At 47.5% G+C, this 18,995-nt stretch overlaps 1 protein-coding gene across 10 annotated transcripts in view; it reads right to left on the minus strand.

The window, feature by feature from the left end:
- PPP6R2 (protein phosphatase 6 regulatory subunit 2) overlaps window positions 1–18,995 on the minus strand; it is a 118,385-nt gene that overhangs the window by 38,383 nt on the left and 61,007 nt on the right. For all 10 annotated transcript variants that reach the window (XM_061637929.1, XM_061637924.1, XM_061637926.1 and 7 more), the window contains 9 exons: window positions 17,823–17,949; window positions 16,896–17,048; window positions 16,455–16,658; window positions 13,632–13,696; window positions 12,812–12,927; window positions 8,321–8,406; window positions 8,001–8,081; window positions 4,597–4,694; window positions 3,610–3,667 (listed from right to left, as the gene is read on the minus strand). In XM_061637929.1, coding sequence (XP_061493913.1) covers window positions 3,610–3,667; window positions 4,597–4,694; window positions 8,001–8,081; window positions 8,321–8,406; window positions 12,812–12,927; window positions 13,632–13,696; window positions 16,455–16,658; window positions 16,896–17,048; window positions 17,823–17,949 — 988 coding nt within the window. The remainder of the gene's footprint in view (window positions 1–3,609; window positions 3,668–4,596; window positions 4,695–8,000; window positions 8,082–8,320; window positions 8,407–12,811; window positions 12,928–13,631; window positions 13,697–16,454; window positions 16,659–16,895; window positions 17,049–17,822; window positions 17,950–18,995) is intronic.

Genomic DNA, 18,995 nt, shown 5'->3' on the forward strand with positions numbered 1-18,995 from the left:
CAAATGCTTTTCATGTACTTCTCAATTCAATTGCCCAGAAAAGTGATAAACAAAGATGGCAGCCAGAGGCACAAGTTCAACCAAGAGTAGGGGAGGAAATGAGTCGCTCTCATCTGGCTGCCCCAAGTCCCTGAATGCCTGAACTTCCTTGTGAAAAGTACAAAGGCCATCATGGACCACTCTGGAGCCTCTCCCTGCTTTGATCTAGGACTGCCTCCCTCACAACATACGGCCTCCAACAACAGGCCCCCTCTGCCCCAAACAGCTGGATCCCAGCTTCCCATTATTAATATGACACAAGGCTGCTCTACCCTGAAGGAACATCTGGCAGTCACTGACACTGCCGGATGGTTGACAAAAGTTCAGGGGACTAACTCCCAAGTAAATGGACATAGAACTGTGGCCTTAAGAGCCTGCAGAAGATTTGGCAGAGAAAGTTAAGAGCAAGTCCTCAAAAAGTAAACACCCCCCTTTCCCCAGCAATAGTATCTCAGGTACTGAAGGGGCAGACAGGAGAGGAGATAAAACGACGAGAGACGGGATGAGGAAGGACAAGGGCATTTTGCAGTCCTAATCTGCAAGCTGAACCTGGAGACCAGTAGATGTATTCAACTAAGTCCTACTCAGAGGAGGTCCACTGAAATTAACAGACTTAGTTAGTAATGTTTATTAACTTCAGTGGGCTTACTCTGAGTAGACTAGCATTGAATACTACCCTATAGAGCAGCCTTTCCCAACCAGTGTGCCTCCAGATGTTGTTGGACCACAACTCCCATCAGCCTCAGCCACTGGCAATGCTGGCTGAGGCTGATGGGAGTTGTGGTCCAACAACATCTGGAGGCACACTGGTTGGGAAAGGCTGCCACAGAGCATTAGGAGGCTTGGCAGCAGTACCTGTGGAAAGGATTTACTTATTTTAGTTATTTTTCTACCTCACTCTTCCAAAAAGCACAGGGCAGCTAACAACATAAAAAAGATACAACAATATATAACAATCAGAACCAACAACAACTTCACTAAAACAAATGCAGCTAAAACATCCAGCATGACAATACTGATTACTGGACCCAAAATTTATTATACCCCCAAAGCATGGACAAGTAAATAGCATTTTGTATTTTGCCTGAGTGCAGCCAAGATGAGGGGCAGCCTCATGATATCCGGGTGGGAGAGAGGGGAGGGCCATTGGTAAGGGGGCAAACACTGAAAGCATAATGTTTGCCACGCTTCTGACATAGACAGAAGTGAAAGCAAGGCCTTTCCCACAGGTCACAAAGTCTGAACCAGAAGGTGCTGGGAAGTCGCTGCTTCAAGTATTTGGGTCCCAGATCACTTTAAGGCTTTGTACATTAGCACTGATGCTTTGCACTGGGCCCGGTAACACCCTGGCAGCCAGTGCAGTGATCTGCTCATCTCTCGATGTTCCACATATCTATGCTGCAGTATTCTGCACTAGCTGCAGCTTCCAGATCATTTTCCTATTAAGATGGTCTCCCCCCCCCAATGGAATCTGGAGGGATTGCTGAATGCTCTTGTGGGGGGAGGATTTTCCAGCTGGCATGCCTGGCGCTGCTGTCAATACCCTTGTCTCACTATGGAATGGCGAGAGAGACAGGGCTTTTGACATGACCACCCCAAGTGCCCTATCATGGGCTGTGGAACCAGGAAGGTTCCTTGGATTTCCAACAAGCTCTAGGCAATGAAATGGGCCAGAGAGACAGGAGAGCAGGTGGCATCAATCTTACAGTGAATATGATCCAACACAAGTAAGACCACACAATAAAGCCTACCACGTAATAGTGGCAAAAAGAGCCTACTTCTTTGCCTCTGTCACATAATAAGAGAACTGAGCAGTGAACAGGCTGGTTGAATCCAACCAGAAGTGAAAATGGTTAACCACTCGGAAGAGCGCTGTAATGAATGTGAGAGGCAGTTTGAAGACAATGTTTCTCACATCTGTACAAAACTGGATGCCATAATACAGGCAGGTCCTGTGAGGTGTTCAGGGCACTGCCTGAATAGGGTTTAAGGGTTCAGTTTCCATTACTGCAGCCTGAGGATGTGGACAGGACACTTGCAAGGATTAGCCCAATCATGTGCCTTCTTGTCCATTGTCCATCTTGACTTGTAAGATCTAGCAGGGAGGGATTGATTGGGTGGGTCCAAGAAGTGGTTAATGGCTCGTTACAGGAGGGAATGATGCCCATGGTGGTTAAAGGAGCAGTGGTGAGCCCCTCTCCCCTGAGGCCCACATTAAATCCTCAAGTTGTAGACAACTACCGCCTGGCCACAAATAATATTTGCCTGGGCAAGAATTCCCTGCGGAATTCCCTCCCCTTAAATATTAGACAGGCACCATCTCTGGTATCTTTCCGGCACCTACTGAAGACCTTCCTCATTCAACAAGCCTTTTAAGTAGAGACCTTATCCCAGTCTGCATCTGTGTTGGAACTGCTCCTTAAGATGTTTTTAAAGCTTTTTTAAAAAAACAATGTTTTTAAACTTTTTTTTTAAAGACGTCTTGAAAGCTTTTTTTAAAAAAATATTTTTAAAGTTGTTTTGTTTTAATGTATTTTAAAGTCTGTTTTTATGATGTTTTAAAGTGTTTTTAGCGCTTTTGTTTGCCACCCTGGGCTCCTGCTGGGAGGAAGGGCGGGATACAAATTGAATAAATAAATAATAATAATAAATAAATATCAAGAGCGTAATCAAGAGGGTAGTGAAAGATCACCTGCAGTTCCTGGGTGAAACTGATTATCTAGACCTGTTTTAGTATGGCTCTATGTTTGAAACAACTGTAATTGCCTTGGCTGATTACCTTTTTGGGGGGGGCTCCTCCCTGTTGATTTTCCTGAACCTCTTCGCAGTGTTCAGTACCGTTGACCACAGTATGCTGCTGTAGTGACTCTATGGGTTGGGGGCAGGGGCACCATTTTGTGGTGGGGGTTGCTCTCAGAGACCACAGAGAATAGGACTGGAGGACTTCTGCTCGGATTCATGCTGTGTAGCCCCATGAGATTCCATCTTGTTCCAAAGTTTAATTTAATTCTATTTAAACTCAAACATGTTTGAGGCCAAATTGTCCCAGTGCTGAACCTTCTGTAGCTACACCTGTAACTGCTGTAGTTGGGCACAGGCATGCCTCACCACCAAGGCCACGTAGACCTCCAGTAACCTCTTGGCAATGAGGAACACCCGCAAGCTACGAAGCCCATCCAGAACAGATCATCCCCTAACTCCTTAACACAGCTTCTCCAACTTGTCATGGTTTAGCTTCATGTTGTTCCCCTCATCTATCCCGAAACTGCCTCCAGATACTTGCTCAGGAGTTCCGCACCTTCCCTGACATAAGTAAGTGGAAATAAGAGGTAGGGTTGTATGGCATCTGCGTACTAATTACACTTTAGCCCAAATCTCTGGATGACTTTGCCCAGAGGCTTCATCGTAAAAAGTACAGAGAACAGCGCCCCACAAAATGGTAGCGGCGGCCGTAAAGTGGAACAAAAAGTTCCCCAGCCCCATGAACGGGGTACATCCTGCCAGAATTACATTTGTAATTGTCATGTGGAGGTCTCTGGATTTAACAAAATGCTAAGTACAGCTGCTTACACTGTCATCATCAGCATCAATGTTGAAGTTGATCTCTGCAATCCTGTCAAAAGGTGCACTGGAAGAGAGAGAACAAAGCTATTCAGAGGTGGTGGCTTCAGGCACCCTTCACTGTCCTTCAGTGGAGAAAGCACCCAGAGGTCCTCCCACGCACCCCTGCACCAGGGACTCCACAGCTGGAAGCAGCGTGCTTCCGAATGCCAGTGCTGGCAACCGCAGAAGGGGAGAGCTGCTCTTGCACTCGGGTCCTGCTTGCGTGTTTCCCACAAAGGGTATCGGGCTGGCCCCTGTGAGGACAGGATGCTGCACTAGAGGTGCCACTGGCCTGATCCAGCAGGCTCTTCTGATGGTCCTATGACCAGGGAGGCCAGTCTTCAAATCCCCACCCAGCCATGAAGCAGAGCACCTCGCCTTGGGCAAGTCATCATCTCATACAGTGGCCGAGTGGGGAGGGGCTCATAAAGCCCTCTCTCACTCCAGCCTACCTCATAACGCTCTTGCGAGGAGAAATGGAACAAACTCACGTAACCTGCCCTGCGCTCCGTAGAGAAAGAGCAGGACGTATACATGATAATGTGGGGTTCACAGCGATTGCTAAGCATGTGCGTATCTGCGTGTGGCCAGAGCCGTTCTCTCCCCACCCTCCCGTCTCAGACACGCCCAGTTGCAGAGGAGCTCCTGACAGCAGAGGGCGCTGGTGGGGCACTGCAACCCCTGCTGCCACTTTCCGCCTTCCGGCATGTCCTGCTCTCATTACAGTCAATCGGGGCCCAGAGGAAAAGCTGGCAGGCAGCATCCCATCCTTAAACTGGAGGCCCTTTGGGGGTCAAAAGAAGACCCACAAATAAAGTTATGGACCCCTCCGTCGGGCCCTTCTGCCTCCTTGCCCCATTTTCCGGATGGGGAGACTGATCTGCTTTGGGGCTAAAGCCCTACGGGTGTGTGGGTGTGCGTGTGAGAGAGAGAGAAAAACAGACACTCGCTTACTTGATATTGTCATCCTGGTCAGCGAACTCTTCATCGTTGAAGCCAAACTGATCCACAAAGTTGGCCGTCATCTGCTGAATCTGGTACTCCGAGAACGCCTGAGGAAGGAAGAGCCACCCCTGCGTCACATGCAGCTCTTGTGCTGCCAGAGGCTGCCTGGTGAGCTGGGAACATGGGAAGCTGTCTGATACTGAGTTGGACCACTGGGTCATCTAGCTCAGCATGGTCTACACTGACGGGCAGCAGCGCCTCTCCAGGGTTCAGGCGAGTTCTTTCCCAGCCCTACCAGGATGCCATTGGGGATTGACCCTGGGGCCTTCTACAGGCAAGGCAGGTGCTCTGCCACTGAGCTACGGCCCTTCCGCAAAGCACCACCCACCCCAGCCCCTCCCAAAGCTCCTCCCCCAAATGCCCCAGTGAAGCATTGCTCAAGGCTAAGCAGAGGCTCTTCATTTTCCATAAAGAGGGACACACTCAACAAAAGCTGCCTCCTCCCACAAGAGCTAATGCGTTCACTGCGGTTTGCTGGAGGAAAGAGGCCGCTGACTCTTCTCCACCTGAGCAGCTTCTGATTAGGACATGGAAAGAGGGTCTTCTTGGCAGCTACACCAAGGCTGTGGAACTCCCTGCCACAGGAGGCCTGCCTTGCCCTCTTCCACCCCATCTTGCAAAGAAATGAAAACAAAATAAAAAAGGTGTTATTTTGGCAAGCACTTGGGCCTACCAAATAGTTGATGTTTTGGTACTTGGTTGAGAATTTGTTGGGAATATTTTTGTCATTCCTGTCACTTTTAACTGTTTGAGTATGTTATAATTTTTATGTTGTAAGACAGAAAGGGGGTTACAAATGCAGGGTGTAAAAAGTAAGTATTCCCTGGAGTCCCAGTCCCAGCCATTGCTGCCGAATTTATGGGGCTGCTGCAAAAGCATCTGGGCAGTGGATTTCTTAGCACTCCAAAGCCTTCCCCTTGCTTTTATATAATGAAAATCACATTTCTAGCTCTAAGTAAGGCATACATACAGAGACTGTGCCTGCCTTCCGAACAGTCCGGGCAGGGAGGTTTAGCACACTGCATGGCTCTTTGTCCTGCCCTCCACAGTCCATTTATAAGCTGCTCTTCAGCAAATGCTGCCAGAGGAGCTTATAATAAAATAGCAAATCACAATTTATGCAACAAAGCATAAAATCACAATTAAGCCATACACAGCAAAGCAATAAAATAAAATGCCAGCATAAAACCAAAACAACATAATGTCACACTGAAAGGCCTGGACAAAGGAAGGAATTTCAGGGACTGAGCCACAAGACGAAAGGCCCCATTTCCCATCACAGCCTGAATCCCTACAGAAGATGGTGGATCAATCTGGAGCAGATTATGAAGCAGTCAATCTGTAAGCACCTTGAAAACAATGCAGTGATTGCTAGAAGCCAACCTGGATTTATCAAGAACAAATTCTGCCAGACTAAACTGATCTCATTTTTTGATTGGGTAACCTCCCTGGTAGACTGTGGGAATGCTGGACATAATATATCTTGACTTCAGAAAAGCATTTGACAGAGTGCCCCATGATATTCTGATTAGCAAGATAGCTAAATGTGGGCTGGATGGAACAACTATCAGATGGATCCACAGTTGGCTCCAGAATCGTACTCAAAGAGTGCTTATCAGTGGTTCCTTCTCAAACTGGGGAGAGGTAACGAGCGGAGTACTACAGGGCTCAGTCCTGGGCCCAGTGCTCTTCAACATTTTTATTAATGACTTGGATGAGAAAATGCAGAGAATGTTTATCACATTTACAGATGATACAAAATTGGGAGGGATAGCTAATACCCTGGAAGACAGAAACAAAATTCAAAGGGATCTTGATAGGCTGGAGCATTGGGCTGAAAACAGAATGAAATTTAATAGGACTGCCTATTCTATACCTAGAAAAAAGAAACCAAATCCACAGTTATAAGATGGGGGATACTTGGCTCAGCAAACTACATGCAAGAAGGATCTTGGGATTGTTGTTGATCACAAGCTGAATAAGGGCCAACAGTGTGACATGGCTGCAAAAAAGGCAAATGCTATTTTAGGCTGCATTATCAGAAGTATAGTTTCCAAATCGCATGAAGTATTGGTTCCCCTCTATTTGGCACTGGTTAGGCCTCACCTTGAGTACTGCATCCAGTTCTGGACACCACACTTTAAGAAGGATGCAGAGAAACCGAAACTGGTTCAGAGGAGGAAAACAAGGATAATCAGGGGAATGGAAACAAGCCCTATCAGGAGAGACTGAAAGAACTGGGCATGTTTAGCCTGGAGAAGAGAAAACTGAGGGGAGATATGATAGCACTCTTCAAGTACTTGGAAGGTTGCCACACAGAGGAGGTCCAGGATCATTTCTTAACCATCCCAGAGTGCAGGACACGTAATAATGGGCTCAAGTTTCAGGAAGCCGGATTTTGACTGAATATCAGGAAAAACTTCCTAACTATTAGAGCCATATGACAATTACCTAGGGATATGGTGGGCTCTACAACACTGGATGCATTCAAGAGGCAGCTGGACAGCAGCTTGTTAGGCATGCTTTAAGTTGCATCCCTGCATTGAGCAGGGGATTGGATTGGACTGGATGGCCTTATAGGCCCCTTTCAACTCTACTAGTCTCTGATGCTATGACCTGAAGAATCAGGCCTCAGAGGCGGCTTGCAACACCAGGAACAGCCAGTCCTTCAACAGCCCTGCCCTAAGCCACTTGTAAGGTAAGACCAACACCTGTATAGTCCTGTTGAATAGTGACTTCCTGACCTCTGAACTTTAATCTTCGAATCAGAAGTACCCCAGAAAAGGAGAGACATACAAAACCTTTGGCTACCATGATTATGAACATATGAAGTTGCCTTATACCAAGTCAGTCCATCCATTCTTTCCAGTCCTGCTCCCCGAGATCTTTTCGCTGTGGGCTGCACTTAGTGCCTTGTGCAAGCAAAGCACAAGCTCTGCCCTTTTCCACGGACACAGGAAGGCATCTTACGCAGAGTCAGCCCACTGTCCCTCTAGCACACAGGCCTGTCTTCTCCAACTGGCAAGAGAACCAGCCTTTCCTCTGTTGCCAAGGGAACAACCTTCCCAGGCACACTCTGGACACAAGCAGAAGGAAGACACACCCAAAGGGGCAAGACAAGTCAGAGACCACCCCCAACATATGACCACTGCATCACACAAGCACACAAAGGGCCCCACTCCAAGGACATCTGCTGGAAGGCATTCATCCCCTTACCGCACAGCCCAAACGATCCCCTGGGGCAGGCCCTCGGGAAGAGCCCCCCTCCCCCAGAGAACAGCTATTCTGGCCAACGTCTAACAGCAAGAGCAAGAGGATGCACTACGCAGGGGTCAACAAGGAAGGCCCGCTACCTGCTGGAGAGAGAGCTCGTTGGGGAAGGCCATCTCTGCGTCCTCGTCCTCACTGGAGGAGTGCAGGTGGTGGGTACTCACCTGAAAAGAGAACTAGTATGAATGTCAGCCAACAGCCCCTGGTCCTCCCATTCTCACCCCTCTGGGTGGCCTGGGAGAGGCCCACGAGTCACTAACTAGAACCAACTTCCAATACTGAGAAGGGAGCCCAAACGTTGCTCTATGGTGTACTCTGAACGCTGGACATTTCCTCAGAAAATCCGCCACCCAAAACAGTGGTTCCAAAGACAGTGGGAGGAAGGAAGCTGAGGCAATCTCACCAAGTCTACTGTATTCCTCCGGTTTGCCTCCATCAACGTCTCCTCCACAAAGCTCTCCCACCGCCCTCTGCAATCCTCAGGTAGCCCTGAAAAAGAACAAAAAAGCAGGCCTGGGGCTCAGAGCTCAAGCAGCCGAGGTGAGGTGCAATCCTACTTAAGGGAGCCCCCTGCAGAAGGGGCCAGAAGCTCAACAGCCAGTCCCCATCCCCAATATGTAGCCCTACTGATGGGAGGAAGAACGTGCTTCAGCACAGAAGGAAACGCTGTTCACCTTCATCTAACAGGCATGTGTGTAAGACAGAGACTTCTGTGGGAGCCAAACGTATGCCATGGCCTGCCCACTACAATGCTCGGAGAAAGGGAAACGGCCTTCAAGCTCAGAACTAAGCCCCAAAGAATTCCAGAAATGGGCTCCTGTCTTCTACACGGCTACACTGAGGCAAACACAAGAACCTGCCCTGCTTCCTTGTTTCTGCTCACCACACTTGCCAAATGTCCCACTGCCCTCTGGGTAAGCATAAGAAGCAATTGGCTTTCCTCCTAACCATGGAAGCTGCCTTTGCCAAGAACACCGTGACCCCTGAACTCAGCAGCACAGAGTTGGAGGCTGCAGAGAAACCAGCTAAGGAGCCAGATCAAGTTCAGGGCTCCTGCACTGAGCAGGGGATTGGCCTTATAGGCCCCTTCCATCTCTACTATTCTATGAGGTGGCTGCTGGAGATCTGAGGTTGCCAGATAGAAGCCCCCAAAGGAGACGGCCAGAGCCAAGACTCTCATGGGCACCTTCCCTGAAGTCTGAAGAACCACATGCCTCTCACCACACTTCACCAGCAAGTGAGTGCACCAGGAGGGAGGCTACGGAATGGAGGAGTGCCCTTCTTCAGGCCAGGTGGTTGGCACTTTAAGACTCTGAGGTTCTCAGGGGGGGGGGGGAGCCTGGAGGAGGCAGGCTGGTGACAGAGGCTTAAAAGGCCTAAGTCTGCTCCCAACCCTCATCAGACCAAGTTGCTTACTCGGAGTTATTTGTGGTCCTGCAACTTCTGACTTGCCTCCCGCCTTGCAGAGGGCCAGAACACGAACAAGAGAGACCAGGGGGGTCTCTCTTGCCAGCTATTACCAGCTCTTCAGATAATCTTCTCTTGAATGTCTTTAACCAGCAGCACTGGCAGTTTATTCTCATTTTGTGTCCTACATTTCTATCCCAATTTTCCACTCTGAGGGACTTGCAGAGCGGCTCACAAATCAAGGAACTCCCCCCCAGTAAGGTTGCCAATTATAAACCAGCAAACAATTAAAAAGCAGAAAAAAACCAAATATAAAACCAGCGCCATGAAGATGTAAAGTTATTTGTTGTAGAAGCATCTAAAAACCCTGAGCACATAAAACTTTTTCACCTGGCACTAAAAAGATAACCAGGTTGGTGCCAGGTAGGCCTCCCTGGGGAGTGTGAATTAGCTGCTAATTATTATCAACAAGGCCCACACACCCCATGCCAAACCTTGGCCTATGCATTAACCCTCATTAGATCAATTGTGCTTCATTTTGCTCAGTGACAGTCCATAGGATTAGGGAAGAAAACACAGAAGGGATGTTCCTGGAGCATGGAAAACTGGGGTCAGGGTCACGCTCTCTGTGTGTGTGTTCAGAAGAAGTGCCAGCTGAAGTTGGCGAAATGTGCTTTGTGCCCTGGAAGCTGCTTGGGCCTCTAAAAACAGAATCAAATCTAACAGTGCCCTTGAATGACAGTGCAATCCCATCGAGATCTAGTTCTCTTCTCAATCATCCCAGAGTGCAGGACACGGAATAATGAGCTCAAGTTGCAGGAAGCCAGATTTCGACTGGACATCAGGAAAAACTTCCTAACTGTTAGAACCAGACAACAATGGAACCCATGACCTAAGGAGGTGGTAGGCTCTCCAACACTGGAGGCATTCAAGAGGCAGCTGGACAGCCATCTGTCAGGTATACCATATATTCCGGCGTATAAGACGACTTTTTAAGCCTGGAAAATCTTCTCCAAAGTCGGGGGTCGTCTTATACGCCGGGTGTCGTTGTATTAGGGTTGCCATATTGCCCGGATAGCCGGGTTTTACCTGGATTCTAAGCATGCCACCCGGCGCCCGGCTAGCCCCTTAGGTGGCCCGGATTCTCAGCTTTCATTTTAAAAAAAATTAAGCTTCTAGGTGGTGCGGTTCTTGAGATATATATAAAAACGTCAGGCACCCCCCCCAGTTAAATCTTTTTTTAAACTACTGTATAGCACTTTGTAGCTTTAACCCCACCCGTTCAGGATTTCAGCCAATCAGTGAAGTGTTTGTTTGGTGGCAGTGTCTGCAAAACCTCATTGCGAGGCCAGAAAATGGTGGTTTCCCCTCCTGTTTATCTGAAAATCTCATAAATTGGGTAGGTATATACATTTCAGTTTTTCCCCCTGTTGTGTGTAGGAGTCAGATCCCGGGCAGTGTTTTGAAAACCTTCCCAATACTTGCTTTTGGGGGTAAAAACAGTGCTAATCCCATATGTCCAGAGTAAATCCTATTGAATTCAGTAGGAATTACTTTTGAGTAGACATGATTATGAATGTGCTGAAAATCAATGGGACTTTGGAGTGAATGTAAAAAAGAATTGTGTTTGTGTTCTCTTTCTGCCCCCCCCCAGTCCTATTTTAAAGCAAGTAGGCAGGGCTTACTTAGGTATTGCAGTTTTAATTCTGTACGAAAGTAATACTGATTTTTTAAAAACTAATACTGATTTTTCTGCAATGACCAATTGGTTTGACAATAAACTATTATATGGGCTGTATGTATTTATACATCTGCAGTGTGTGCGTGTGTGTATGGAGTCTTTCCAACACCCCTGTGAGGTAGGGTTGCAAACCAAGGCAGCTCACAATAAGAAATAAAGCCATTTAAAATCCAATAACCATAAAAACAAGTATAAACAGTTGCAAAACAGTGTAAAGTGGTATGATTCGGAATTTTGGGTTGTGTGAATGAAGTTGCTTATCACTTGAGGTTGCATTTCTGTCCCTGTTTGAGTAAGCCCCATTGAATATGCTGGGACTTGCTTCTGAATAAATAAATTTAGGATTGCACTATAAATATCTTTACAGTTTGTGTAAATAATAAATATATTTGATAGTTATGCTTATATAAATATTTCTTCATTTATCATATTTTTGGTTTTTGGTTAGGAATCCTGACTGGTTGTGAGATGCTTAGTTTTTTGCCTTATAGGAATCTTGTTGTGGTTTGTATGGTATTACATTTAGGAAAGTGTTACTGCCTTCTGTATTTTTTTTTTCTATTTGCATTTCACTTATCTTTAACCTCACTCCGTTACAGCCATAGAAGCAACAGCAGCATATGCAAGATAATTAACTCCCATTAGTGATAAGAACAAGAATTTATAATTATTATTTCAATTAAAACAAGAGGCTTATCAATACTTTGAAGAGGACCAGATATTTATTTTCTTTCTGAGCCCAGGACTGGGTCTTTCATGATGCCTGGGGGGGGGAGGGGAGCAGGAGAGTAGTCGATAAGATAGACATCCTGGCATTAGTAATCTAATTAGCAAGGTATGTGTGGGGTTGTTGTACACTTCCAGGCCCAGTTTCATTTTGAGTATGGAGGTGGATCCTGTGTAGATGTGGTTGATCAAAGGGAGAAGAAATTTTGAGTTAAGCAAAGCTCTGCTTTTATAAAACCTAAGAAACATACAGATACTTTGAATGTCTGAGTGCCTGCACCAGTGGAATACTGGAGGAACTTGTAAAACTTGCTGCAACAGTATTTAGAACTGAGCATGTGGTGTGAAAGACTCCTTTTCCTAACATTTTGGCTTGTTTTTCTCTGATTGTGTATTTTTATTGTTTTTACTATATTTGTAAGCTGTGCTGAGCTCTGTTTTTAACAGCAAAAGGGCAGGATATAAATTCTCTTAATCAATCAATAAATACTCCATAGTGTTGGAAACTAGAGTCTAGGCATTTAATGTTGCTTTTAAAAAAAAGATTTCTCACATCTTTCCCCAGTTTTTGGTGGTAATTCCTAGGCACAAAAACAAAACAACTGGACAATCCAAATATTAATATTTATAAGTTTATAAGTGACAGTTTTCCTGCTAAGTACCTGCATGTCATAAGCAGGGGTAGTCTTATACGGCGAGTATATCCCAAACTCTATATTTTAACTGGAAAAGTTGGGGGTCGTCTTATACGCCCAGTCGTCTTATACGCCGGAATATACGGTACTTTAATTTGGATTTTTGCAGTGAGCAGGGGGTTGGACTTGGTGGAGTTGTAGGCCCCTTCGAACTCTACTGTACGATTCTTTGAGACATACTGCCTATCAATAGAACCATACTGAGGTGGAATTGAACTGCTTGCATGTGCAAAAGAGAAGTGGGGTGGGTTGGGACCCAAGTGTCTGGGAAGCCTCACTGGGGGGCATTTCTTCAAGCGTGGTATTCCTCATCAACCTCTCCTACCTTTCATGAAGTCGCTGATCTGGGTCTGCCCAGGGGCCTTCTCCACATTTTGCACAACAGCATTGGCAATCCGAGTCAGATGGCCCATGTAGCCTCGCCTCATTCCACCTTCTGCCCTGAAAAAATGAATAGTGAGGAGCAGCTCTGCTTTCAACAGGTCAACCAGGGATTCGACGGGAGCATCAGGCACGTTTAGCAGGGATCTTTCTGGGGCTGCTAGGGAGCCATCAGGATGCATCGTACCAGAGAGCTGATTGGTCTTTAATCAGCAGGAGAGGACACCTAAGGCAGAGCAAAGTCCACTGCCTGGGTCACTTTTGTATTGGAAGAGCCACATTTTGCATGCAAAAGCTCCCAGGTTCAGTCCCTGATAGCATCTCCAAGCAAGGCTGGGACTGTCTGCTCCCAGCAAGTGCAGAATCAATACTGGGCTACACAGGCCCAGCAGTCCAACTGCTCAGTGAAACTCAGCTTGCTCGGCTCCTGTGCGTCCAAGAGTTCCGACGGTGTGCCAGCCACGTCAGTAAGAAACTGCCTGAGAGTTGTCATGAAGTCGTCATTACCCTTGCGGGGGTGGAAAGAGCAGACCAACCTAACTGGAAACCTCCCCAGGCAAAGAAGCGCCAGGCATAGCCTCATGACTGCCTGTCCTCTCCAGCCGAAGGGCACACAGCTGGGGAAAGTCACTGCCAGTCAGTGTGGTCAGTTCTGGGGCTCCCTCTCCTGCACACCAGCCTCATAAAGTCACAGGTGAATGTGGGTATTTGGATAAACAACCGACATTGGGGGCACGTGCAGACCCCCAATAAAGCCCCCTTACTGTATTTTGTCGTTGGTCTCCCAGGCATCCAGTATCCTTTGCACAAGGAAGCACTTTTGGAACAGCTGGAGGAGAGAGGGCGAGAGAGAGGGCAGGCGCATCAGGACTACAGGACAGCACAGGTGGCCCCTATGGCAAGGACTCCAGCTTCGAGCAGCGACCCAAACACACTGAGCCCAATCCCCGCAACAGAGCATTCGTAGTCCCTAGAGCCCTGAGCCCAGACCTGCAAGGACTGCAACCCTCAAGCCCAATTCCATGGCGAGGCTGGCCAGTGTTCTTACTCCCAGGAGCCTCGCACTCCTCCGTGCCCACTGATCAGTGCAGACAACCTGCCTGGCTAGAGATCACAGAGAGGTGGCAAAGTGCTAGAGGCCACCCAGAGAACTGCCTCTTTAAGGGCCAGCAAGAGTGGTGGTGAGGAGGAGGCAGCAGTGGCAGGCCCAAGAAAGCACAGACAGGCTCAGCAAAGACTGAGCTCTCATCAGGAATAAGTCATCTGCCTCCCGGCCTCTGCCTCCAACCACCCGCATGATCAGGAGTCCACATCTGGAGTTCTAGAGCCTTGAACCAAGCTCTCAGCATTCTCCTCCCACCAGGTTCTTTCTCGGCAGCTCTACTGTCCAGGGCCAAATGGGATATTTATGGACTTACAAGATAACCAGAGCATTCTTGTTTATTTACTCACCACCAAGCCCTGGTCCAGATTTAAGCCAGAAGGTACCCATTGAGACTGTAAGGCGGAATACAAATTTAAATAAAGCACAAACTCATACTGAGCTAGAGAAGTACTTGTAGGCCAATGCTCTTCAATGTTGTTGGACTACAACTCCCATGACTATGGAACAGTCTTCTTGACGAGGTGCGCCTGGCGCCAACATGGCTTTCTTTTCGGCGCCGGGTTAAAACGTACCTCTTTTCCCAGGCATTTTAATATATTTTAGTATATTTATAACACTCTGGTATACTAAATTAATTGTGTAATATGTTTTTAGCTTTGAGAATTGTTATTATGTGTGTGGTAATTATTATGTGATTTTATCTTATTGTATTTTTATATTTATGTTGTTCACCGCCCAGAGAGCCGTTGGCTGTGGGCGGTATAGAAACTGAATAAATAATAATAATAATAATAATAATGATGATGATCCCTTGACCAGTGGCTAAGCTGGCTGAGGATGATGGGTGTTGTAGTCCAAGAACATCTGGGGACAGAAGGTTGAAGAACACTCTTGTTGGCCACCAACTTTCTGCTTGGTGCAGGAAATCCAAAGCTATAAAGCATCCCCCTCTTCCTCAAAAAGATGGCTTTCCAGCCTCTGCTGGAAGACCTCCAGCAAGAAAGAGTCCCCCACCCGTAAGTAATTGGTTGCATTGGCAAACTGCTCTTACTATGAAGAAGGTTCTCCTAATCTGCAGCAGAAAAACTACCCTTCTGTAACTTAAGTCCATTAGGCCCCCTTCTAGGTACTTCCATACCAAAGATACCCAAGTTCCAGCACCTTTCCCCTGACAGGACTTGTTTGCATACCCCTGACCCCAGATACTGTAAGCCCTCCAGCCTGCCATAAAAGCCACTCAGCACCACTGAACAAGTAACCATCTCTCAAGGTTGTTGGAGGATAAATTTGCCTAAGGAATATCTAGGAATGTAAGCAAGTTTGCTACTCTTGTGCTGTGCCATTCATGACACTTTCTTATTAAAAGAGAAGCTATCAAATCTCAGTCTGGCGCATCAAGCCTTGTTGCTTGTGAGATGGCAACAGGACCCACACAGCCTGCCCCAATCCAGCTGCCTATGCAGCACTTGCTGGGGGTGTAGCAGTCCAAGCTTCCCATAAGAGACATCTGGTTGGCCGCTGTGAGAACAGGAGGACAGGTGGTCTTCATAATCCTGGCAACTACCTGCGGGGGACACTCAGTCCAGCAGCCCACTCTCCCATGATCAGCACTACTGCCCATTTTATGACCAAACGTGCAATGGAGCTCCCCCCCTCTGAGTGAGGGGCACACAGAGAAGCCAGCACATGCCAGGCTGGGCAAACAGCTCAGAACTAACGACATCTGCAACATTGGCAGAGGTGACAGTTTCTCCGATTTAGAAGGCAGGGATTCAGGGAGAGGCAGAGGCAGCTTTTTGAGCCTTTCAAAGTTATCAGTCACCACCATCAAAGTCAACATCAACTGCATTTGAACAAAAAGCATTGGTTCTGGCCTCAGTCTACAAAGGCAACTGGGGGGACAGGGATTAAAACACCACTGTAATCGGGCCTCAGACATGCTCCCTGCCGCCTCTGTATTCTGCTGACCACCTAAAATCACTTTAAAGCCCAACGAATGAGGAGCTCAGAATCCCTGTGCCAGCCCAGCACACATCTTCATAGAGGGATGATGATGTGAGACATGAGACAGACACTCGCTGCCTTGGAGGCCGCAGGCCAATCACCTCTGGTGGACCAAACGGAAACAGGAAGCAGGGGTGGGAGATAAGCCGACCATCATTCGCCAGCGGGGGGGCTTTCCTTCCTGGCTTTGTAGGAAAGCCCAAGTGAGTGCAGAAGTCACAGAAGGGCATTCAGGTAACACGAGACTTGTTTCCATTGGCTGTTTGGGGAAGGCCAGAGGAAAGAAGCTGAAGATGCAGGGGCACATGCTACAAGGACAGGAGACCCAGCCTAGCCAGTGTACAGATGAGCTTAAGACATGAGAAGGGACAGGACAGGCACCTGGAGAAGCCTCTTCCTGCTTTCTGTGGCGCATCCGTTTCCCCCGAAGCCCCAGTCAGCATTACAGCTCCCTGTACAGCAATGCAAACAGGCTTACGTGAGTCACCATGATGTTCTTGGGGCTGCTGTTCTCTGGTGCTTCTGAGTTTTCCAAGGCTTCGTTCCCGTCTGTCCCCTCTGTATTCTCCATCTTGCTCATGGCCAATTTGCTTTCATTCACAGAATGTGCCAGTATAACAGCTATACACAATTCCACTTGGAAATGTAAAAAGTTATTCCAAGTGTATTTAAAAAACAAATCCTGGAACAAAATTAAGGTGGACAGTGATCAGCCCTTTCAAAGGTGAAAGGTTATCTCCCCCCCCCCCCAGCCTGGCCTCAGGTGGAATGATCCAGGAGGATGAACAACAGGGATCCAGTGCTGCCCCACACATGCCTTCAGGGGAGTCACGCTAAAGGTAAACAGGCCTCCTGACACAGCACAAGCCACACAGAAGGCACTGCCATGTTATAATCACACAATCAGGGCACTACTCACCAGCAGCAAGTCCACTGTGTTAAGTCGACACAGCTCCTGGTTAATACTGGGTGTGTTGCTGTGGAGAAGGGCAGCTATCAGGCGGGCTCCATGAAGACGGGCATTCCCCAGCGGCTCTTCCAAGACACCAATGGTAGTCAAAATGGATGCTACCTGTCACCAAGAGAAAACCGGCTTTTCAGGCCAGACTAAGACTGAAATGGAAACGGACTGCCTTCAAGTAGATCCCGACTTATGGCGACCCTATGAATAGGGCTTTCATGGTAAATGGTATTCAGAGGGGGTTTACCATCGCCTCCCTCTGAGGTTGAGAGGCAGTGACTGGCCTAAGGTCACCCCATGTGGGGATTCAAAGCCTGGTCTCCCACGTCCTAGTCCAGCACTTTAACCATTGGTGATCAAAACAAGGAAGCCCCCAGTGGCAGGAATGACTCTTAACTGATGGGACAGAAGCCACACTCTCAGGGAGGCAGCCATCTGCCTACACAGAACCTACACTCAGAGCTTCATCCATGGCTGTCCAAAACTAAAAGAAATATGAAATGGGGAAGATATCTCTTTTATTGATTGGACTCATTTCAGCTGCTGTAGAAGTATGCAAGCTTTCAGATTCCCACCTGATGACGTCCTGTGCAATTTGAAAGCTTTCATGCTCTTTTGATCCAATAAAAGAAACCACTTTGTTTTGCTTTTTTTTCTCTATGTCAGCCTTAAACTTAAAAATCCCAGCTGAGCTGAAGTGTTAGCAAATTAGATGGGCAATCCCAAAACCTTTCCTGGATTTCCCCACGGATTACCAAAATACAAACTGGTTTTGGATATATTTTGCCCTCTCTCCCATCCTGTGGATATGCACACAGAGAGACAGGGAGACTGAAGGGCTTAGCAGCCAGCCCTGAGAGGGAGAGAGAGGCAGAATCTCCATACCTTGGGGGGGTGAAGAAGAAGTTGGTGGAAGTCCTTCAGCCGTGGCTCGATACCACACAAGATGCTGCTATTGACAGTGCAAGACCTTTCAAATCCCTGAGAGAAAGAGTCAACCAGCCCCTCCACACTGTGGGAAGAAAGACAAACTATGCTGAAGGCCTGAGCTGAAAAAAGCCACGACCTACCAAGACCTGTGCTAAGATGTGTGGCCGCACTGGTGGAGTTGGAGAGCTCTATGCAAACACACTCCCGTACAGCGTGGATGGAGGACTTCATCAACACACGGGAGAGTCTAAGGGGAGGAAAAGGAAGGGCTGACGATGGCTCTGCTCCGCTCAAACAGCTGAACCCCACTGACCCACCATCGCCACCACCTCTGACAGCGGAGGGAAAACACAGCCATTGCAGGTACTGCCCACTAATAGCCTTATCCTCCACCACAAATATATCTAATCCTCTTTTAAAGACATCGGTAATTCTTGTAGGAGGAATTCCAGTTTCATTACGCGCTGCATGAAGAAGGACTTTCTTTTATCTGCCCTGAATCGTCCAACATTCAGCTTCCTTGGATGTCGACGACGTCCAGTGTTATGATAGAGGAAGGAAAACCTTTCACCATGTCATGCATCGTTTTATACATCTGTATTATGTCTCCTCTTACTTGCTTTCTCTAACCGAGGAAGGCCAATTTTTGTAACTTTTCCTCATAGGGCAGTTGCTTCACCCATTTGATTGCCCTTTTCTGAATCTTTTTTCAGCTCTATGATCTCCTTTTTGAGGTGAGACAACCAGAACTGGACACAGTATTCCAAGTGTGGCCACACCATAGATTTGTATCATGGCAGCATCCACAAATTTTGGCCAAAACATAAAACCAGCAGAATTTGGAAGGACGCAAATTAGCCACAGGTATGCAGATTTTAGGGTAAGGTGAAGCAAGACCTGGAGCTGGCATGGAAGTTATGGGTTAAAAACCATGAAGGGGGTGGGGTTGCAGCATTTCTCTGTGTGCCACCACTGCACTGGGCCCACTCTGAGTGAGAGACTTCACAGTAAGAAGAAGATTACTAGACGTTTAGCCTGGAGAAGAGAAGACTGAGGCTAGATATGATAGCACTCTTCAAGTACTTCAAAGGTTGCCACACAGAGGAGGGCCAGGATCTCTTCTTGATC

The sequence above is a fragment of the Rhineura floridana genome, chromosome 8 (genome assembly GCF_030035675.1).
Source record: "Rhineura floridana isolate rRhiFlo1 chromosome 8, rRhiFlo1.hap2, whole genome shotgun sequence".
Lineage (NCBI taxonomy): Eukaryota > Metazoa > Chordata > Lepidosauria > Squamata > Rhineuridae > Rhineura > Rhineura floridana.